The sequence below is a fragment of the Aspergillus affinis genome (genome assembly GCF_023601865.1).
Source record: "Aspergillus affinis strain CMG 70 chromosome Unknown NODE_8_length_531634_cov_87_933514, whole genome shotgun sequence".
NCBI lineage: Eukaryota > Fungi > Ascomycota > Eurotiomycetes > Eurotiales > Aspergillaceae > Aspergillus > Aspergillus affinis.
Window position 1 is genome coordinate 225,837 of NW_026515789.1, and position 22,902 is coordinate 248,738.

At 51.7% G+C, this 22,902-nt stretch overlaps 4 protein-coding genes across 4 annotated transcripts; all 4 read right to left on the reverse strand.

Annotated features, from left to right (window-relative positions):
- Window positions 1-481: 481 nt before the first annotated feature.
- Window positions 482-1,419, reverse strand: KD926_011053 (uncharacterized protein; the record flags this gene model as incomplete). The annotated part of the gene is made up of 2 exons (XM_053096034.1): window positions 482-1,288; window positions 1,393-1,419. The coding sequence occupies 2 exons, from the start codon at window positions 1,417-1,419 to the stop codon at window positions 482-484; spliced, it is 834 nt and encodes a 277-aa protein (XP_052959861.1).
- Window positions 1,420-2,113: 694 nt separating this feature from the next.
- On the reverse strand, window positions 2,114-4,888 carry KD926_011054 (uncharacterized protein; the record flags this gene model as incomplete). The annotated part of the gene is made up of 2 exons (XM_053096035.1): window positions 2,114-3,976; window positions 4,025-4,888. 2 exons carry the CDS (start codon window positions 4,886-4,888, stop codon window positions 2,114-2,116), a joined length of 2,727 nt encoding a protein of 908 aa, XP_052959862.1.
- Window positions 4,889-9,518: 4,630 nt separating this feature from the next.
- On the reverse strand, window positions 9,519-16,374 carry KD926_011055 (putative tRNA-splicing endonuclease; the record flags this gene model as incomplete). Its single annotated transcript, XM_053096036.1, has 4 exons — window positions 9,519-9,581; window positions 9,865-9,972; window positions 10,075-16,258; window positions 16,352-16,374. 4 exons carry the CDS (start codon window positions 16,372-16,374, stop codon window positions 9,519-9,521), a joined length of 6,378 nt encoding a protein of 2,125 aa, XP_052959863.1.
- Window positions 16,375-17,502: 1,128 nt separating this feature from the next.
- Window positions 17,503-22,236, reverse strand: KD926_011056 (phospholipid-translocating P-type ATPase domain-containing protein; the record flags this gene model as incomplete). Its single annotated transcript, XM_053096037.1, has 4 exons — window positions 17,503-18,406; window positions 18,461-18,690; window positions 18,756-21,707; window positions 21,784-22,236. The coding sequence occupies 4 exons, from the start codon at window positions 22,234-22,236 to the stop codon at window positions 17,503-17,505; spliced, it is 4,539 nt and encodes a 1,512-aa protein (XP_052959864.1).
- Window positions 22,237-22,902: the final 666 nt, after the last annotated feature.

Sequence of the window (22,902 nt, forward strand, 5' to 3'; positions counted from 1 at the left end):
TTGAAGGGTAGGATGAAGTAGAGAACCTGATCTTATATCAGTGGGCGGCATTAATGACATGCCTCATCCAGGACAGATCTCAAACTAGGTAGAACTAACAAATGTTAGGCAGAAAGGCCTACATCGGTGTATTATTAATGACGCCTTATCCCCGATTGTCACTACACCGAAACAAGATTGGTTTAGTTGGATCCCCTGGAATTGAGACTAGATTGACTCATCTGCATCCTTCCAACACGCCAAACAGGCTAATGGCAATGCTATAGGAAAAACACGCAATCTAACGAAGCCAAACGATATCAATATCCTAGAAAAAGAATAGACACAAAACACAAAACCAACAGACCAAGCATCTGCTTTCCAACCGGGTATATTCCATGCAAAAACATATGTCCAGGTGCAAATCACACATTACAATCCTCCCTCAGCCATTCCCCATATCATAACCACCTCTAAACCCATCCTAGACCAAATAGTGTATTCACCGTCCCCTTCCCCCAACACCCCCAATCCCACCACTGCCACCACCACCACTCACCCCCGCAACATCATGCACCACACACAACAGATACTTCCGATCCGGCACCACCACAATCTCATGTTTCTTCGTACGCATACGCAACAACTTCACCTCATCGTCATCTTCCATGTCCGATCCCTCACCGCCCTCCCCATCTTCCCGTTCACCGGATGAGGATACCCCATTTAGACCTCCATCCTGGACACCACCCGCGCCGAGACCCGACTCAGCGACACTTCTCGACCCCGCGGACTGGTTCTCCGTCCCAGGGGGCCTCGACAGCGAGTGACTCAGATCTGCAGCGCTAGCCACGAAGGCGAAGACGTGTGCTGCGAGGGCTTCGGCGTGGGAGGGTTGGTAGGGCGTCGTCGCCGTCGCCGTTGCCGTAGAGGATTGAGTTGGCGGGCTGGTAGCCGTAGCCGTAGTAGCCGTAGCCGTAGTAGCCGTAGCCGTAGGTGCTATCGAAGGCGAGGAGGGATCGACACTGCCGGCGGACGGCGAAGTAGGAGAGCCCAACGCAGGGGGCTGTGCTTGTTCTTGGGGTTGCGCTTCCGGGCCGGGTTCGTCGCTCGGCGACACCCCGGGCGCGGCCTGGGAAGACGCAGACGCGGATGCGACAGGGGAATTCGACGTCGATTTCGAAGCGATCAGCCCGGTGCTCTGGATAATCGAGCCGTCTTTGCGGGAGAGGATGAATGTGGATTGGACGCCCGGGCGGGAGGTCAGATGCGATAGGAGGGCGGTGACATGTTGGGGGATCTGGAAGGGCTGAGGACGGTTAGCTCTTGCCTTACATTTTACGTTTCGAGGAGTGGTTCGGGAATGGTGATTTAGTATCAGGAGAGCTGTCTCTGGTATGGAGAAGGTCTTACTGTTGTTGATGTTGCCGTGGCCGCCATTTTCGAGGATGCGGGGGGATGAGACGGGGAGGTTGTGAGGTGCTGTGAGTGCGCGAGTGAAATAGTTGGAGATGTGATTATTTGGAAGCCAGACTGGTCGGATCTTAGGACATAGCCTCAGTTGCGCACTGGAAGCTGTTCTCTGGACTGAATTGAAGCTGGCGCTGTTTGTTCAAAGCTGTGGTGGTCTGGGGATGACTAAGCCGTATCTTGGAGTCCTGACGATTTAGGCAGGAATATCACCTAACATGTCTGTGTCTCTTATTTCTACTCAGTTCATATGCATATGCTTCGACTGACATAGGATTGTATTTTGATTCACTATACACACCAAATCCACAAAAACACAAACCAATGGTATCTTCAAACAAAACAGCAAAATGCCGCGGCACGACAGACAAACCCCAAACAAAATACAGCGAAGGAATGACCCTCCAAAGATGTACATACAGTCACCGAGAACCCAAGGAGATTAGAGTTATACATGGAAGTGAGAGACGGATGTTTGTTGATGACCCTCGAATCGACCAGGTCAAAAACCCAACGGAAAACAGACACAAGACAAAAAAGAATCAAAAAGGAAAGAAACGGGCTAGAAAGAGTGACGGAATATCTTCAGTAAGAAAGCCTCCCAGGGAATGATTGCAAAGACAAAGAAAGAAATGAAATAGGGAAATTTCATAAAACAGAAAGATTAGCCCCGGCTGGCCGGTTGTCTCTCGGCACTAGACTTATCTAAGATCCAGTCAAAATCAAAGTCCTCGATCATGTCTTCCAACTCGCGGACATTGGCACCGTCGTCGGTTGACCCGTAGCTATCTCGTCGACTGGATCCGGGACTAGCGATCCAGCTCTCCTGGAGATAGCAAGACTGTTCTCTATTCTTGCTGCGTCGAGGCTCGTCCGCGCCAGATGAGTTGGTCGTGGTCGAGTAAGTCCGGCCGGTGCCAGACGCAGACAATGAGGTAGTCGAGCCGCTGAGCAGAGATTCAAGGTTCTCCTTGACTTCGACATCCAGTGCGGCCAAGAGAGCAGCCTGAAGGATTTTGTTCTGGCGCTCAAGATGCGCGATGCGTCCTTCTAGGTTCATGGCATACGCACGATGCCGACTGCCCCGTGAGTCCTGAGAGTAGTAGGTACTCTGGGAGAACTGGGACTGCGGCGAGGACTTCTCGACCCCGCGGATCCTGCGGCTCCGAGGAGTCGAGGGCCCGTTGGGCTCGTGTAGCAGCTTCTTCTTGGAGTGTCGTGCGCGGTGGGTGGCAGGCTCGCCTACAGAGAGAGGAGCCGGCCTGGACTGTCGATGCGAAGAGAGGGGCCGCATCTGGTTGCCTTTGTGCGAGCTGCCGCTCACGCATTCGTCCTCCGAGGAGGGAAGAGGGCTTTCGGCGCGATCCGCCGGACTCTGCCCCATGGGCAAGTCCTCGTGGATGACATCTGCGCTTTGTGCGCTGCTGCTGCGACAACCTCGCGAGGCGCGGTTAGACTCGGGCTGCGATGAGCGTTCGTCTCTTCCGTTCGAGAGTGCAGGCGAGCTGCAGACGCGTTTGCCGGTGGTGTTATTGCTGATGGGGAAATTAGGTAGTTGGGAGAGCAGAGGAGAGAGGGGTGGCGATTGAGAGTTGGCTTCGCTCAGACGAGAATCGATGGATTCTCCGCCAGTTTTCCGTGATGATTCTGTGGGTGGTCGAGAAGACTTGGACGATTGATCGTCATTTGAACTCTTATCTCCGCCCTTAAGATAAAGACGGCTGGCAGACATATCCTTCATTTTCAATGCCCGCACCCTCTCCGCTCGACTGGGTCCAGTTCTGACCAGCTCCTTAAAGTCGGAATGTTTTGAAGAGCTTTTGGAAGTACAATTTTGCATCATGGCAGCCGCATCTTTGCTCTCTTTCACTCCAGACTGGGTGCTACTCCCCTTAGAGCTGGCTCCGGAGACTTCTTCGGATGACCGGGAATCTGAGGTATTGGGTTTAGATTGGGACAACCGTTGCCCAGCAGCAGTGTTTCGTTCTCGATCCGCATTGATACCCGCAAGAGACTCTGGCAGAAGAGGTAGCGGTCGTGTGGGCGCAGGGAGAGGGAATGCATTGATGGCACCCAATGGCAGGGACGCGGGTCGACGATTCGTTAGCGGACGGGGAAACTTTTCGTGGATGGGACTGGCTGCCGAAAGCCCGATAAGCTTGGTGGGTAGTGCCAAAGAATCGGGGCTCGAGCCATTTGAAGTATCGCTAGAGGGATGTGTGGTTGGGGTGCTGTGAGAGAGTCTCTGGGTATCACCGCTTGGTTTGGCCGTGGAGGCCTTGTCATCCGGCCGAAGTACTCGGGTTTCAGGAGTGACTGGGAGAGGCCTGTTTGGTGGGCGAGTGCCCGAGATGCGCCAGGCTCCTTTGCTCGAGACACGTGGGGGCATAGGGTCAGGGAAAAGTTTGAGCGTGTGTGCCGGGGTCTGTGACGACGCAGATGTGTTGGATGAAGTTGAATTACGCGCTGACTTGTTCCTAGCGTCTTTGGACTCGATTGGCTTGGGCTCCTGAGGTTTCTCAGTGGGCTGCTTACAGTTAGCCTTTAGCTTTTGCCTCGAGGCATCAGAACTTACCTTGTTGCTGACATCCATAGCAGTATTCGGCACGGCAGACGATGGCCTGGAATCGGAGCCAGTAGCCAGCTGGGGGTTTGGAATCTTGGGAGGAGCATCCGTCCCATCTTTTCGAGACCCGCCAGTCTCTTGTTCCTTGTTCTTCACCCCCGAGGCACCAGCATCACCTGGCTTAGAAACAGTAACGTAGTCATCGCCTGCAATACTGCTTGGTTGGGTAGGCGGCTGATAAGGTGGGGGGTTCCCATCCTCAAACTGAGAAAGCGAGACCGAAGCCTCCACCAGCGACCTCAGGTCTCTGATATCAATCGACGACATGCGACCATCCTTCGTCTCCCGAGTATCCAATCTCTCCAACGGATCATCCAGCCACGGCTGTCCAATGCGCTCCACATCGCGCCGTGAACTCGACTTAAAGCTCAAATTCGAGCTCGAAACAGTTGAGTCCAGACTCTGCTTGGCCTCGGATCTTTTCGGTTTAGGCGGCGGCAGAAACCCCGCCTGCTGCAGCGCCAGCAATTGACGAGAATCCTCCTCGGCCTTGGTCTTGGGGTCTACTGGTTTTTTCTGACGCTGAGCGAGCTGCCGTAAGCGCCGGTGGCCCGCTTTCAAGAAATCGCGGGCCCCCAAGCCTTGGATGTTGCCATTGGGAGAGTCATTCTGAGACTGGAACAATTGTACTAACTCGGGAACGGTTTCACTTCTGATTTGACTCGCGGGCGTTTCGGGCCGCTGGGGGTCTCCGTTCGTGAGGGCGGACATGCTGCGGTGTCCTCGCCTGGATAGCTGCGAGCTCGGTCGACAGGTTGGAACGATTGGACTGGGGGCGACTAGGTTCTCATACGACTCGTTCCGATGCTGCATAAGGGGGCTGAGCTGGATCGATCGGATTTCAAACAGTCCCGTGGAAGATACGAGACATCCGCATTGACAGCGGTGAGAGGGGAGTGTAGGAGAGCGTCGAAGGCGTGCGGTATGTATAAGGGGTAGAAAGGAAGGGCAAGCGAAGGAGGCGAAAGGAGGAGCGTAATCTCTTTATACTTTTTGCGACACGATGGAGTTATCTTTGCGGTCAACAGATGTCATCAAGTATGTCATGCAGGAGGGGAGTGTAGACAAATCAAAGAAGTAAGCAGCAGACGAGACAGGCAAACCAAAGAGAAGAAATAAGTGCTATGCCTCATGTATGTACAGGAACTCAAAGGGATGGCGCCGCTGCGGGAACTGAATGAAAAAAGAAAACTTCAAGCAGAACAAAGTCGGGGAAGCAAAGGAAATGTCGAGTTTAAGAAGAAAGGCATCGAATCTCGACCTGTCAGCTCCTACATAATAGGGTGCGTCCATCCCGGACGTGACAAACCGAAAGAATGCAGAGCAGATGCATCGCCGAATGAAGAGCGGACCTCGTTCTCGATAATTCAAGAGATAGAGTTAGATCTAAGTAGTGCTATGCCACCATGCCAGGATTCATCGGCGTCCAAGGGCCAAGAGAGGATAAAAATTCTCCAACAGGGAGATGGCGGCAAGGATGCCTAGTTGGATGGACCCTTCGTAGCCGAAAAGGGGATGAAACGACAGAGGGAGAAAAGAAAAAAATAAAATGAAAAATGGTCCAATAATCATAATAGAAGAAAAATGAGAAAAAAAAAATCCTCAAAAGAAAGGAAAGAAACGTTGAGAGCGAAGACGATGCCGTCCGTGCCAGCAGTTCGATCGGGATTCAAGATGCCACAAATGACAGACCGGCGGGCTCCATCCAGCTGGGAGAGACTATTTGATCGGAAAGATGGGTCCCCCTTGTCATGGCTGCAGTAGTCATTTTTTCCTTTTCGTTCTGCGGCCACACAGGGTCGTCTGATCCCAATTGGAGTTATTGTTTTTCCCCCCCTGGCCTTCTGTTCTGTAGCCGTAGTTGGTTCTGGGTTCGACGATATCGCTCAAGAATATTACTGTAACTTCCAGGATGAACAAAGGGAAGGAAGCTTGGCTCCGTCCCGAATATGGGAAACCCAGGTCGGCATTAGTTACCAGCTTGTGTGACGTCGTGCTAGATCCATCTCAGCTTCTATTAGGCTATTTCAGGTACCAAGGGACCGTCGAAGAACCGTTACACGCAAGGGATGGGATCATGGGAAGGGGAGACCCGATCATCAGTCTGGTCTTTTTATCGAAGAACCCATCCGGAGGGTTCGAGGTGGGGTGATCAAGAGGAATGAGTTCATCCCTTTACGAAAAAGAGCGGCAAAGGAGAGTCGATGACGCAGAGGATGTGAGGTATCAACTCCGGCTCTGATCAGACGGAGAAGTCAGTGGCACGGAGGGCACGTAAGTCCGTCGGCCAACGTAAGGACCAGCACCCACGGAGGGTGGAGCGGGAGAAGAGAAAAAGCATAAGAAAAGAACAGAAAAGCAAACGTACACGACTAAGGGCAAGGGGAGCGATGCAGGAGCGACAATCATTCGAATGTGATAGATGGGAAGGATGGGAGGGAGGGAAGACGACGAGTCACAAAGCGAGCCTTACCGCCGCCTCTCGCCATTATTTGCCCTAATTCTTCCCCGATTCGGGAGCCCCGGAGTATAAGGAAGGCGATAAGCTGCCAGATTGGAATTACATAGCCATTCCGTCCAACTTAATTGGTATTATTCACTACTGCGTTAGTAGAAACCCTAATTTAGTAGACCTAAACCTCAAGATCCAACATCTACTGTAGATACTGTGTATTTTGTTTGGTAGGCACCAACGATTCTTCGTGTGCAGGAAAGACTGAAAGTAGGGAGAGACCCTATGTTCTCATACCCCATGCTCATGCCCCTTTCCTGTCACAATCCCCTCAAAACCTCGTGTCAGGGTTTGCCTGGTGCAGCGGCACCACGCGCCCAAGGGATCTCAAGCAAGGAACGGCATGAAGGAAGTGCAGGGAGCGAGAACTACTATGGTACTCCGTAAGAGGGGGTTGCCGCATTCTGCATACAGAAATAAAATCAAAATAGAATAGAGAAGAACAATAGGTAGCAAACTGTAGCTACTCACCCCATACTCCGTAGTCAAAAAAGAATAGAAAAAGGAGACAACAGACAGTCTAGCCAGTCCAGGTCCACATCTCCTTTCCCCCTTGCAGAGGGCAGAGGGGAGAGGATAGAGAACAGAACGCAGCAGAGAAGCCAGAATGCACAGGCAAAGCTTGCAGACAGAACGAACGAAAGAAAGAAGGAAGGAAGGAAAGTGAATCGCGCAAGACCTCAAAAAAAGAGGGATTTACCCTGTCGTACGCGGCTATCTCCAGTTCGTATGTCCAACCCTGCGTGTGGGCCGTCTCCATCCCACACATCATGTCTCTGTCGTTCATGCAGACTGCAGAGTATATCCCAAATCCACCCACCAGAGCCGAAAAGAAGCGATGATTTGATTATCTCCGATGAGATGCGTGTAACCGTTCTGAAGAAAGGTTTCGATCCGCCAATCGATCGTGGCCGGGAAGCTACATCGCCGTCCGATGCGACGGCAATCGGCATGACAGGTCTTAGATCTTCCCTGTTCCGTGATCTATCGTCCAATGGAACTGTTGATGAGCTGGATCTTATTAGAATTAGCTAGACCTTCTTGATCGTCCGGTTCTCTTTTTCAATTTTCTCTTTTGTTGGCTGTTTAGGTTCTGCTTTTCTGTTCGGGCTTGATTTGACAGGACATGATTTGACAGGACATGATTTGACAGGACATGATTTGACAGGACATGATTTGACAGGACATGACAGGACTAGACAGAACAAGACTCGACAGCCCATGGTGGATTGATTGACTGATTGTCAGTGCTCGATGCCGGTGCGGCCCCTCAATAAACCATACTTACGTACATACTCCGTACATAGCATCTGCACAATGTACATCCATACTCAGTAGAACAGATCGATTCTCCCTCCCTCCTTATCCCGTTACCAGAGCCACCCAGTGTAGACACATAGATAGTAAGGCAAACAGTACCCAGTTAACTAGGCACCGACTCGTCCGCCTCCTATCATATCATGTCATATCGGATCGAATCGATCGTACGATCAATTTCATCACCGATATGACGGCCGAAAATCTGAGAGCCGAGCTGAGCTGATTATGGGGAACGGAAATAGATGAGGAAAGTGACACGACGGTTTATAGTGCTTTTAATTTCGGTAGGTGTTTGTTTGCTTGTTTGCTCTTGGCGGATGTCTTACTCCATATGTAGTAGTAGGTACGGAGTACAGTAGTCTGGTCTTCGTTAGCCTCCCTCTCCGTGTCGGTGTCAGTATCTTCTCCCTCAAACTAAGGATGCAATGCAGCGCGTGCAGTGCGGTGCCCAGTTAGGGCGTAATAGGTAAATTGTCTCGTTTTCCAAATTACCTGCTGATTGGTTGGTCGATTGATTAATTGTTTGTTTTGTCTGGGCCTGGGCATGATCAGGCCACGCCCAAACAATAACAATAAAATTCAGTTCGATTCAGAAACAATCATATTATTAATAACTTTCGTTGGGATCGGAATCGATCGGATTTTAAAGCTGTCCACGCATGGAATAGTAGGCAAAATGGTGCTCGGTTGTTGTCTACCTCCCTTCCTAGGTAGGTACAGTATTTGTATTGCTGTGATTACAATTCGGACGTGCATACCCACCTACCTACCTACCTACATAGGTGTGCCAACCTCTTCCAGAAAAAAAGAACCCGTAATGGCTCAGGACTCAATCCTCTTCCTATAGTCACTGGCTACTTACTGGTCACCGACATGCTTTATGTTGCACAATAGTACTGGCACAAGCAATAGTGTATACAAACCCATCCAGCCTCTGCCATAACTACTATACATAAGTATGTACCTCTTCTTTTCCAGACTACCTAGCCAGGAAACAAATATTCACAAAAATCTACCTAACAATACACCCGCCCACTCACTCATCCACCAACCAAAGTGAAATTCAATTCGTGTATCCATTGCTCAAAAAGGAAACTCAAAAAAAATGAAAGAAAGAAAGATCCACCTGTACCACCTCACCCACCATCTAAGGGAGGGGATAAAGCTCTCCCCTTCCCATCCCTTTCCACAACACAGTACATGCGGTAGACGATGGGAAGATCTGAGATGAGCCATAAACATAAAACGAAAATAAACAAAACGCCTCGCAATGCTTTTAGTCTTCGTGTCCTCTCCTGTCCCGTTCTTTAGAAAACATTGTAACCCTCCTGATGAATGAGACCTTACAATCAGACCAAAATGGAGGTTATGAGTAAATGTAAGTGTAAGTGTAAAAACAGTACAGGGCAGGGAAAGCAAAGAAAAGGAAAAAAAAAAAAAACCACATAGAAAAAGTATGTAATATGACATGGAAGGTAGAACGGGGAAAACCCACCAAGAAAGAAACGAGGAAGGAAGAACGGCATGTGAAGGGACACAGAAGGAGGTCCTCAAAAGCTCAAGACACTTAGACAGACAGACAGACAGATGCATGGGAAAAAACTCAGCGTGTCATAGGTAGGTCAGTAGGTCATCCGACCCTTTCTCTTCGAATCGAAGGTATATGACAAGCCCCTGAAATGAAAAAGGAAACGAGCCCAAGAAAAGCAGGGGAGAAAGAAGGTGTGAATATGTCCGGGCCGGTATCACAACGGCAGAAGTTCACGTAGCTACTTTCTCTTCGGCCTAATAAATGGATCGGCGTCTTTCTTTTTACGCCTCATGGGAGGAGGCGGAGGTCTGACTCCGTTGCCTGGACGTGGTGGCTGCCGTGGAGCCTACGCAAGGTACGAATTAGTAAGAAAAAAAAAAACAAAACACCATGTGGGAGTAAACCTGCGGAAGGATTCGAACGTACATCGGTCGATGCGGAGCCCGCAGCTGGGCCGCTTGGAGGTGCAGGTTTCTTCTGCTTCATAGGGGCATACGCCGGCCCATCCCGAGATGGCTTGACTAGTCCTAGACCCTGTAGGAATCGATTAGCTCAAAAGGAACCAAACTAACGGGGGGAACTGGTGGGGAAATATCATTCCGACAACCAAAAAAAGAAATAAGGGGGGATACATACATCGGGCCTAGTTGGAATATTGGCATCGAGCTTCCCGCGCCGTGGACCCTTAGGGGCATTCGGCGGAGTATTTAGATCGCCCCTGCGTTTGGGACCACTCGGGGCATCAGCAGGTGGCGAATTTGAACGTTTGCGTTTGATCGAGCCTTTGCTGGAATCGACCGATTTGCTGGGCTGCTCGATCGATTTATTGGCCTCCGAGCCCGTGGTCACCTGGATCGACGGAACCTTAGGGTCATGTCCCCCGAGTTGCTTGGCACGCTGGCGTTCGGCTCTCTGCTTCTGCATATGAGCCAGGTTATTCTCCTCCCGCGCAATCTTCCCCTTTTCGAACTTTGACAGGGGCTTGGCCGCGTTGCAGGCGGCGGCGAGATGTCCGAATTGGCCACACTGCACGCATCGCTCTGCCGTGCACATGATACGTGTATGTCCCGATTGCCCGCACCTGAAGCACGTGCCTTGGGTTGCCTCCCTTGCCTCGATATTGTCGCAATTGTGGGTCATGTGTTCAAAGCTGCCACACTTGCCGCACATGCGAGTCTCATCCAAGCCATTGTGGCCTCCTGACGGACCTTCCGGGAGTGGCATGGGTGGGGTACCTCTCCCGGAGGCAGACACCGAGGGGGAGTCAGAGGGAAGGTTATCGAGAGAGACGGAGGATGGTCGAGAGACCGATCCCACCGATCCCACCCCAAGAGGGGTCTTCGACCCCGGAGCGTCCATGTCCATCATCTCAACGTTGTTATAGCCGGTGAACTGAGGCTGTTGGAGGGCCTTCAAGACATCACCATCTGTGTAGACGTTTCTTCGGCGGGAATCCTTGACCAAACGGTTCCAAAACTCTCCCTGCACCAGGGACTTAGAGTTACCAAGAACCCAGAGAGACGACTTGGCACGCGTCAATCCGACGTTCATACGACGAATGTCGGACAAGAAACCAATTCCCTTGTTGGAAGATCGAACGCAGGAGAATATAATGATCTCACTCTCTCGACCTTGGAAAGCGTCGGTGGTATTGAAGTCGATCATGTTGAAGATAGAATTGCCGTATCGAGCCGCAAAATGCGTTTTCAGCTCTCGAAGTTGACCCTTATAAGGGGTGATAATGCCGATCTTTCCAGCGAAATCGTAGCCTTGGAAGTCGCTCATCAAACGTTCGTATAATTGCATTGCCACCCTCAATTCAGCCAAGTTGACCAGAGAGTGTCCCTTAGCTGCGCTCTGATGAAGACCTTGCACATCGAAGAATCGGTACGGACTGAGGAGCTGGCTTTGATGCCAAGGACGCGTCCGAAGCTTACCCATGTCCGGACCATCCTGCAGTTTGCCGTCGTAGAAGGCGAAACTGGGGAAAGCACTGATTTGCGGATGCATACGGTACTGGATATCCAAAAGATGTACATCTCGCGGGTGGTTGGCCTGCATTCGGACGAACAGACTTTGTTCGTACTGGAATTTCGAAGCGACTGTCGACAAGACAGTGGGCGGCAACTGTTTGGGATCACCAACCAGGATACATTTAGAGCAGCCGTACTTCAGCGGGATGAGGGCACTCAATTCAATCGACTGTGCCGCCTCATCGATAACGACCGTCTCAAACTCAATGCTCAGATTCTGGAACATATCGTGACCACTTCCACTGAGTGTCGCACAGATGACATGGGCGCCTTCGATGATCTCCTGCTGGATCCGTCGCCGGTTCAAGTCGGCATCACGCGCCGCTGAATGGTTCTTGTCTCTAGCATTGTCGATCTGTTGGCTCAGCTGGGTCTTCTTCTTCTTGAGCAAGTCGAATTCCCGTTCCAGCTCGGCCGGAACAGGAAGGCCCTGCGCTCTGCATTGGTCGATCCTCGAGCGAGTTTCCTTGAAGGCGGTATCGGCGGATTTGTGCTCCATGTAGATTTTCTGGAGGTCGACTTCACCGGAGTCCTTTCCGGATTTCTGATTCAATCTCTCATTCACAAGTTCATCCAGGGTCACGTCCTTGACGTTCGTGTTAATAGCATCGCTTCTTCCCAATCTGATAACCGACAACTTCTCATGGCGCCCTTGCACCGTTTTAACGCCTTCCTTGAAACGCATGACCAATTCATCAACGGCCGCATTACTGGGCGCGCACACAAGTAGCTTCTTCGACGTAGTGGTTCTTGCGGGAGGTCGCGCGCCGCGGATGGCCGTCGGCCGCGAGATTGCTACGCCCTGGTCACCGAGGACATTGGTCAAGAGAGCACCCACAAGGGCAACGATGGTCTTTGTCTTTCCGGATCCCGGAGGACCTTGAATAAGGGTGAAAGCGTCATTATCCAGAGCGGATTTAATTGCTTTGGCTTGGGCGGAATTCACGTTATAGTTATCCGCGATGGGTTTTAGACTGGAATCGGAGTAATTAAGAAGGGGCGACGGCTTGGCCTTCACGATCTCTTCACAAAGATCATAATATTGTAAGGCCATAAGCGCGCCGTATTCACGCTCAAGCGGCGTTAGAGATGTAATCTTCGCACCATGAATCGTTGCACCCGGAGCAAGAGCATTGATGAAGGCGTTGCCAGGGTTGACTCTGTAAGACACCTCTACAGTGCCCTTCTTCCTATTGATCCCGGAGACTCTAGCCAGGCAATGAGGAGCGGACGGATTCGAAGTTGGGGCCTCTGCCTTTGACAGAAGCACGATATCTGCCTCGCCCAGACCGTAGTCCTTAGCTTCCATCGCCGGTAGAACCGTGCTGACTTCAACAAACGAATCCACGGACAAACGGGTGGCGACCTTGATTTCAAACGTCTTAAACGAGTTCTCTTCCTTTGATGACTGGAACCCTTGCCAAGCTTCCAAGGTCAAAAGCGGCTCAAACGTCTTCTGATACTCAATAGGATCCCTGAAAGCGTTGGAAACAAAGCTGTAATCAGTTCGCCCAGAGTTGGGCGGCAGGTCGCCGTTTGCGAAAAAGTCCCAGGCGAGGATGGTCCGATGCAGCGAGGACAGATCCGGTGCCAACCGCGCTCGCATGTCCTTCGCAGAGCGCACTTGCCGGACCTTCTTGACCGGGCCCTGGTGCTTGAGCGCCAGCCGTTTGCTTTCCTCGTACGCTCTAACGGCGTCTGGTTTGCTTTTCGTCTTCGCGCCAAAGAGCTCCTTGTCGAGCTCGTCCTCGCTCTCCGAGTCGGATTCCGACCCAGAGGAAACCATCATGCTATCCACGGGATGGCTGTGGTCTTTACCCTTGACGCCGATGCCACTCAACCCGGATCCTTGTTCGGCGGTTTGCTCAGCAACGCCCGCCGCGCCGGCGTTCTTCTTATAGCGGGCCAGCGCTGCCAGGTCGCGCTTCTTCTTCTCTTCTCGTTCCCTCTCTCGCTTTTCACGGAAAGACTGAACGGTCAGAGCAGGGTTCACAGGGGCCGGAGTAGGCTTAGGAATCGCCGGAAGTGCCTTGGCCTTCTCGGCCTTCTTTTTGGCCTCCGCGGCAACCCGTGCTTTATTGAGCTCGACCGATCGAGACAGCTCCATCAGGACATCATCCGGTAAGTCGTCGCCGTACTCATCCGGCGTCTTCGAGGCACCAGAGGTACCCGAAGCGTCCGAGGGCTTAGCAAATGCAGTGATGCTGCTCTGCTTCTTGAAACTAGCGGTCGACGCGGTTACTACGGGTTTCTTATAGTACGCCTCTAACGCCCGAACAAGTTCTGCCTTCTCCCGCAACGTCAAGATGGTCTTCGTGGTCGACGTGACGGCGACACTCTCGATAAACCTCAGGGCATCGTCTTTGATAGCGGTGACACTAAGCTCGCCCAGGCGCCGAAGAAGTTTGGACACCAGTCCCACTAGGGTGGTGGCTAGATATTCATCCTTAAGTCGAAGCCATCTAACCATTGCACTCATCGTCGTACTCGGGGATTTGAGGAAACTCTCACGCGCAGAGGGCTCCATGTTCGGGTCTGCGTCACCAACAGCACTCAAGAATACGCCATACTGGTCGAATAATAAATCGGCGAATTGAATACTATCCCGACAGAACTCCAGCATAACGGATCGATCGTTACCTCGAAGATGCCAAGATTCTGTCTGATCGAATATAGTAGTCAAAGCCTGCCATAAGTATTCCCAGAGCTTCTGCAGCGAGAGGACCTCCCTCCGCTCAGCAAGTTTGCGGGTTCGGAGCATGCCATTTTGGCTGTCGCAAAGGATATCCACGATGTCTGTTCCCGTATGTAACATTCGAGGAGCCGAAGCAAACGTTTTCATATTCGATATCCGGCGGAAAGACCAACTGAGACCGTACATCGCTGTCGAGAAGAACGCCTGCAGTAAATGGGAAATCGCATCTCTTCTGGCGGACTGGCCGCTGACGTTCTTGATGAGATCGACAGCCGCTTGATAGGTGTTGAGGTCGGCGGCAAAAAGTGCAGAAATCAAAGCGCTGCTCGTGTCCTGGCTCTTGAAAAGTTCATCAAGGTGTTCAGGCTTAAAGTCCGCAAGGCGCTCGATTATTTGACACGACAAGTGAGTAAGATGTCCATAGATCACGTTGAAGTGAGTCTTTTCTTGACTGGCATCACCCCTCGTAGGAAATTTCTCCAGGCCAACTAGGGGCAGTATACCGAGTAGGGCCGACGTAGAGAGAGGCAGGTTGTCTTCATGGAGATGGCCTACTACCGCGTCCCAGATCGTGGACGAATATGTACTCACCCCGTGCTGAAGAGTGTTTTGCCGCAAGATCACTTCATAGTCACTCCTGAGAGACTGGCACTCGAGTGCTAGGGTATTCCGAATGACATCCATACATAGTGTGGATATCTCCTGCTGCTTCCCTTGCTCTACGTCAAATTTAGGGGGTTCAAGGATCGCACGGATATTGGCTCCCACAACGCCCAATGTCTCGGACAGGACAATACGCGCCACGGAGCCTCTGGAAGACTCATGGTCGGTGAAGCTGCGCAGAGTATGGAGCAAGCTGATCAAACCGACGTGGAAACAATGATACCTGGCCAGTTTGGGGAAGCGCGAGTCTTGCAGGCGATCGAGAAGCTGATACACCAAAGACCTACACGCCGATGGCTGATGCGCACCTTTCAGGGAGGACATAAAAGGGGTAATCCATGACAGCATATCTTTCATGGCGGACTTTTCGTACGGTTCGCCTTCGGTGGCCTGCATCAAGAAGGTATCCAGTTGGGGGTTGTAGAAAACAACCTCGATGAGAGCCTGCGGTGATATCGTTTGCATGGCGTCCCAAAAGTCTCCTGGAGCTTTCTCCAGGAAAATCTGAATCGTGTTCAACAAGAACCTCAATCCCGGTGATTGAATTCCGAGATGGTCCACTGAAAGGCGACACGGATCGATCTCAAGGGCGCGCAGGTTATGCGTAATTTGGTCCTTATCCAAGCGGCGAACGACCAGCTGCATTCCGCGCCAAAGTCTCTGAATCACCGCTATTTGCGCGGGCTGCTGAGACGCCATCCGCAGCGCATCCAGCAGTCCCTCCTTAACCGCCCAGTCGAATTCCATCGTCGAAGGAGGCCGCGAATACCGCATCCACGAGCTAATCGCCCAATAGCTGCGGCCCTGATTGGGATCAAACAGGAACCGCGTCACGGCAGGGATATAATCCGACACCTTCAGGGTCCGCTTCGTCTGAATCAAACGAAACGGCTCATCGAAATGCTGCTGCAACAACGCATCATTCCGCAACATAGCGTCACAACTCAGCGTCTCAAAGATCGACAGCAACGACGCCCGATCCAACACATGCAATCCAATCTCCTGCAGCGGAACCGCTTTCAGCTTTTCCGTCGCCGTGATCAGATTCCTCGTTATCCGTTTAATATCCCATTCGTCCAGCATGCGCGCGAACCGCTCGATATCCTCGTCATCGTAGGTCTCTTTCAGGTGCTCCATGAGCCAGATTTTTCCCGTGTAGTATTTCTTGATGCAGAGGTCGCATTTTTCGAGCGAGTCGTCCAGTTTCCGCCAGATCCAATTCTGCAGCTCCTTGATCTCTTCTTGGCTGTAGGCTAAGATGCGCATACAGGACAGGAACTTCTCCTTGCGAGTCGTCGCTGCTGTTATCACGTCCGCCATGGGCTTTCCCGACTCGTCCACTTCGTTCGGATCGTCGTATCGTCCGTGGTCGTCGTCATGTTGTCGAGGACACAGGATGTGAACGTTATCGGGGAGGGCCTGGAGTTCGCTGCAAGATAGACGGTCACTCAGCTGTTACATCTGAAAGATGGGAGAGAAATAGACAAAAAAGGGCAGCCTCGCCAAATCATAAACAACTTACCCAATAATATCCATGAACTCCATGGCGCCGGTTTCAACCTATACAGGTACGCTGTGTGTGTTGTCGCAACAGATGAGAGATCACGGCATTCCTCGTCCAAGTAGAAACGGAATATGTCCTTCGGGCAAAAATTACAAAATTCTTGTCCAGTAGCAATACCATCAAATCATCCAGCTATAATGTGTGGTCGCGGACACCAATATAACCATGGCTAACAATGGGAACAAAAGGAACCTTCACTTTTCAGATGCACGCCACCATGGGTGACAGCACAGGGAAGCGAGTCAAGACTAATCAAATCAGAAATAAAGGTCTGTGCAGTACCGGAAAAAGGAGATTAAAGGTGAGATTTGCCCCAAGGCCTCCTCCAGCTTGAGAGGCACAAATAAATTGTGAATGGGTGAAGGAAGAGAGAGCATGGGCGAGGCAGGCAATACAAAGAGTAAATTGGCACGGGCATTTGGTGGGGTCCGATTGGCTAGCTAACCAGGGCGGTGAGGCACGTCAAACGGCCACTTTACGCGCAGAGACGCGTTGGTTCTCTGAATTCTACGGAGTACTCCAGTTACTGAATGTCTCTAACAGCTCATTTCATAGTCACATCCACGTTAATAATCAATTCATTGAGGTTTCCAATAGAACACGTAAAACCCGTAAATCTCCTCCCCACATAACCTCATTGCATGTGCTGGCTTTCAAAGCACTAAAAACCTCCTAGAGCTATAAAGTAGCTCGAGATTATTATATGTAAAGCAATCAAGAAAGAGAAAAAGAAAGGACGGATATAAGAAAAGGTGAGAGAATGCGCATTCACAGAGATGCTTTTGTACAAGAAAGAGACGGGCAGTAGTACGCCAGGATGTAAATGTGAAGGGGGGTGGAAAGCAAGGGTGAAGGAAGTTAATAAAACTTCAGTAAACACAGAAAGAACAAAGATGTGCGCCAATCACCAACCAGATTTGTATACCAAACGCCTTCTATCGGGGAATAAGTAGACAACGCGGCTCCAGTAAAACAAGGAGATTACTCGTCATACAAAATAGAACAGATCAGATGCAGCGGCAATTAGAGGAAAGAGAAAAGAAATCGACAGGGTCGTAAGGACAGGAATCAAGCGAGAGCTAATATATAAAAACAAACAGCAGGAGGTTTTATATGGCATGCGTGGGGGGGTCGTAGGGGCCTTTGAGTGGACTGTGGGGACTTTGCGGTTCATGAGCCCCCGTGAGTGACGATTCCACACGGGAGAGGTCATGGGTAGTATCGAAATCATGTCGGACTCGATCAAACGAATGCCGCGTGCGGTCAGCCGAATTCCGGACGTAGTCTACCGTTTGAGGATGGTAGTGTTGAGTGGTATCGAGGCTGGAGGCATAATTCGTGCCATTGCTACCGTTTTGACTTCGCGGGTTATGCGTGTTGTGCGTGTGCGACGTGGGGGCGACAGATGGCGTGTAGATCTGCTGGTCATCTGAAAAGGGGTCCTGCTTCATACTAGGTTGGATTGGTTTACCCAAATCTGAAGAGGCAGCAGATTCGTCGCTGAAGCCACCGGAGGGAGCCTTACTCTGCGGGGGGACAAACGCCTCGTACTGGTCCAAGTACTTGAATTTGCCCTGGGTAATCTGCTCGCGAATGATGTCCACGTCGCGAGGGAAGAACACTTTTTGGAAGGATTTGATGGCGAACCGTGGGAGAAGGCAGATCACAACGGTGATGAGAAGGACCGTCCAGAATGACAGAGCACCATACACCTGTGTCGCAGCCCCGTAGAATTGAGCTGACGCGGAAATAGAAGAGTAGATACCAGTCCAGAGGAAGATCAGCAGGCAACTGATGACATTGATCAGCACCGTCAGCCAATCCCACCGATACTGGTTCATCATGATGTAGGCGTTGCTGGCAATGACTGCGCTGGTGCCGACGAGGACACCCATTCTCGTCCGGTCACTGATATCTCTTCCGTCGGCGTGGACGAAGTTCCCGGGCTGGTAAAGAAGATATGGCATGAAGAAGCAAATGATTGACTGGTACAAGCCATCGGCCATGTACATCCTGCAGCATGTTAGTGCCAACGCAAGAGGATATCAGCACGGGAAGACTGCTTACCAAAATTTGAACTGCGACCATTCCTTTCGCTCAATACCTCTCATATACAGCTGCGGAACGGCAAGAGAAACCTTGTCATCGACGTCCTGGTCAAAGATTCCCATCAAAATGACAGGCAATGACGTGAAGGCGACGTTGACCAAGACGATGTAAGTATAGTCGAAAAGATACGACCCATCGAAATCGTTGTAGAGCGAGTACCAGAAAAGCGCAATGGTCCAGACCAAGTTCTATCCAACGGTTAAAAAGAGATCAAGCGGGGTGGGGGGAGGGGTTTATATCAAAATAAACGTACCTTATAGAAGAAATTCGCGATACACTCACCCATGCGACGGTAAGAGTATCTTCCGTGCACGAGAATGAGTCGCTGGAGGAAGCGGAACTGTCCGATGGCATAGTCCGACGACATGGCCGCCTGGCCACCCTCCTCTCCGATGATACCAACACCGACATCGGCCTCCTGGATCATAGCAACATCGTTGGCACCATCACCGATGGAGAGTGCCATGATATTGAGACCATTCCTCACCATGCGCACGACGGCTGCTTTCTGGGCAGGACTGACACGACAGCAGAGAATGGACTTGCATTGTTTACACAGGAGAAGGAATTTCTGTTTCAACTTATCATCAAGCATAAGCTTGAGCGTCTCGCCATCAATAACAACGGCATGGGTCGGGGCGGGTGGTGAATGATCACTGCGGGCCGCAACCAGCTCCTCATCAGAGCCAGTTAACCCAAATACCTGCAGCTGCTTTTCCAGCTCTTGTGCCGCTCGTTGTGGCTCGGATTCAGGGATATTGAAGACAATCAATTCCATGTCGTTATCGAGTAGGTTGCAGGAAAATCCAATGTTGATCGCAGTTTCGACCTTGTCACCAGTAAGGACCCAGAGCTTGATACCGGCGTCTGCGAGAAGAGAAATGGTATCAGGGACACCGTCCTGGAGTCTATCCTCAATGGCAGTGCCACCGATAAGCATGAGATCCTGTTCGATTTCACTCGCCACCTGCTCCAGCTTCTCCTCACGCTCGGTGAGCGAGGCAGCGGCAATGTCGTGTTCCTTGCTCCATGCACGATACTCCTCCTCACTGAGTTGCCGATCGGCGACGCACAGCGTCCGCAGACCTTCGCGGGCGAATTCTTCCAAATGTTCCGCAGTTCGTTTTCTGAGGTCTTGCTGCTTGCCCGGGGCCAGACGCCCATAGATGATACTATCGGCACCCTTGCAAAACAGTCGGATCGAACCGTCCGGCATGCGAATGATCGCACTCATTCGCTTTCTCGTCGAGTTGAACTCCAGAGTGTTTAGAACGGTGTATGTTCGTTCTTCGCCCATGACATTCACAATGAGGTCGTCATTCGATCTGCCAAGCAAGGTGAACCCACAATCACGAGCGGTGCTAACCAAAGCTGCTTCGTCGGGGGACTGCGCTTTGAATTCGATCTGCGGAGGGTCGCCAGGTGTGTGCTCGGTGATGACAGTGTGGCATACAGCAAGAGCAAGCATAAAGTGCTCCGTGGCCTTCTTTTGGGCGACGCCCGACTGACCGTCCAAATCCGCGACGTAGTTTGATGAGATGAAGGTCAACGCGTCGTCATGTAGATAAGGGTTGTCATGAATTCCACGAAGCAATCGAATCATGCGGTCGGTATCCGAAGCGATCCGCTCCCGTGCGTTGGCAGCCACGGCATCAGCATCGCCGCCTTCTCGGCGTACCATACCGATCTGTGCTTCCGTGAAGGCTTCACCATATGAAACGCCGTTGACTGTGCACTTTTTGAAGTCCATGACGTTTTGAGTGAGGGTGCCAGTCTTGTCGGAGAAAATGTACTCAATCTGACCTACATCATCCGAGATATTCCATGACTTCGGAACGCAGGACATGTCCAGCTTCTCGTAGTACATGAAGACATCGCTATGGATGAAGACGGCCTGGATTGTACGAACAATTTCAAGAGAGATATAAAGCGAAATCGGGACCAAGTTCTGGAACAAGATGAGCGCCACCCAGAACGTGATGATACCTGTGATCGCCGGCGTGGCTCCATAAGACTCCAAATCGAAATAATTCAGCGACTTGTTGTCGGAGTCCCACGCAACACCGTTAACGATACCGGAGATGAGACACATCGCAAACAGGAGAATGAAGTTGTAGATAACGTTCCAGTTGAGATCCTTGGCGAGTCGGGCTCTCTTCGTGGGCGTCACACCCGAGTTCAGCATGATCTTGGTTTCCTCACCAGTGAAAACAACCACACCAAGGGCCCATTCGGTGTTGCGGAGAGTGCAACCACGCAGGAGAATGTTGTTGATCGTGATGGGTTCGATCATTTCCTTCCGAGGGGCTTCTGGGAAATCCGGATCGCGCTGGTCCCATCGCAGCGCACCGTTGTAGGCGTACAGATTGGGGTGGGGCGCCTCGCTATCAATCACGAATTCGGCCTTCTCGCAGTCTTTGGCGTGTCTGACTTGCCGTCCGCAGTTCAAAGCTTGTCGGACCTTGAGGTTAGTCTCGCCATCCAAGCTCTTAGTTTCCACGTAGCAGGCACCGTCCGGGTCCGAAGTAGACATCACGACGACGTCGGCCGGAATGGGATCTCCGTTATACAATCGGACAAAATCTCCAACCTGAATACTTTTCCAATAGTCGCGCTTGAACCGAGCCTTGCCGAGGGTCTGTTTCGTCTTGTCGACCACGCTACCACCTTTGCGAGGGGGCGTGGTAGGGGTAGGCGGTACAGCCATGCTGTCCCGCGCTGCCTTGTCGGGATGCAGGTATTGGGCGTCGTTCCCGCCCGGCAGGGGCCAGTCTGGTCGTGCTTCGGGGGTCGGGGATGAAACGGGAGTCATTTGGATCACGTCGTCTGCGGGTTCGCCGTCGCCCCGTTGAGAGTACATCGACGCTCGCGGAGACACGGTGGTCATGAAGGATGCGCGCCGATCGCTCTCCTCGGGCGTCGAAGCGTCATTCTTCTTCTGAGTCAAATTCTTAACGAACCTGTAGGTAAAGATGGTCGCCCGAGTAGAGGCTTTCTTAATCCGACGCCAAAGCGACACATTGTCTTCGGTCGAATTAACGTTGTTCCACTCGATTAAACGGTAAACGGGGGAATTATTAACATCGTTGTCGAGTACCGTTCGCCGCCAATCCTCGATCGCATCTTTGATTGCGGTGACCACGACGATGACAGCCAGCGGGACGACGTTAAGGGCGGGTGTATCGACACCGAAGATAGAAAAGAACTGCACGATCGATTAGCATCACAGGGGGAACTCCCCTCATTTCTTTCGAATACTGGACACAATACAGAGGACGTACACCTAGAATGATAATGAACAAGAAGTAGATATTTGCAATGTTGTGAAACTGCAACCAGATGTTTTTCGGAACGAACGTCAGAGCAGTATACTTGGCAGTCCTGATCTTATTCCGGGGATACGCGGCGCTGGGGTGACCGTCTTCATCTCGTTCGGATTCCGGGATGGGGATATTGAAGTAGACCCTGCGAGTATTCGATTCGGTATCGCCCTCAGCGTCAGGGTGTTCGGCGGTCGGAAGATTGCTAGCCGTGGACTTGCGCTTCTCGTCTTTTGATTGCGTCTTCTTGTGAAGGCGATCCATGATGGACACGCGTTTCCGCACGCCGCCGGTGCCGCCGACCCGCTGCGTTGCCCATCGTTGTCGCTTTGTCGGCACCGAGACGTTGCTGGGCACCTCCCTGGCCTCCAGTCCGAGCTCATGGAGCTCTGCGCCAAGATGTTCCGAAGCCATTTAGGCTAGTTGTGGCCCTCACGGGGGCATGCAATAGGCGACCGTGCTGTGATTATCACGACGGGGGAGGGAGAGCATCCGCTCCAACGAGCCGGGCCCCGACGGTGGCAGCCAGATCCTCGTATACTCTCCTTTTACTGGTATCGGCAGTTCCGCGGGCCAAGGGGGGTAGTTAGACGAAGCGGCGCAATGCAGTTAAAATATATACAGCGAAGATTGCGACTTGAACGGTCGTGGTGGGACAACAGGACGAGAGGGCTGCAGTCCGAGGGGGATGAGGTTGGCGGAGGGACCCCAAACCGAGTGGCAGAGGGTGGATGGCAAAACGAGCGGAAGTGTAGGGAAGTCGAGAAAGGTAGATTATCGGAAGCTAGATCATATGGGAATTGACATGTAGGATTTGAGGGACGTGACAAAGAAAGCCTCAGGCACGGGGCAAAAGAAAAGAAAAGAAAAGAAAAAAAAAGGGACGGAAACTCCTGAGTTCAAGGGCAGTTCACGCAGCGAGGTGAGGGTGAGGAGAGAGAGGGAGAGAAGCGGAGGGAGCGAGGAATTACAAGATTCAGACGGAGAGTACCTTGACTTACTAGTGATTATTTGCTGCTGCTCTGGCCCCGACGGAGGTAAGAGAGATTCTTACGGATTACCAATTTACCTTACGTGCGG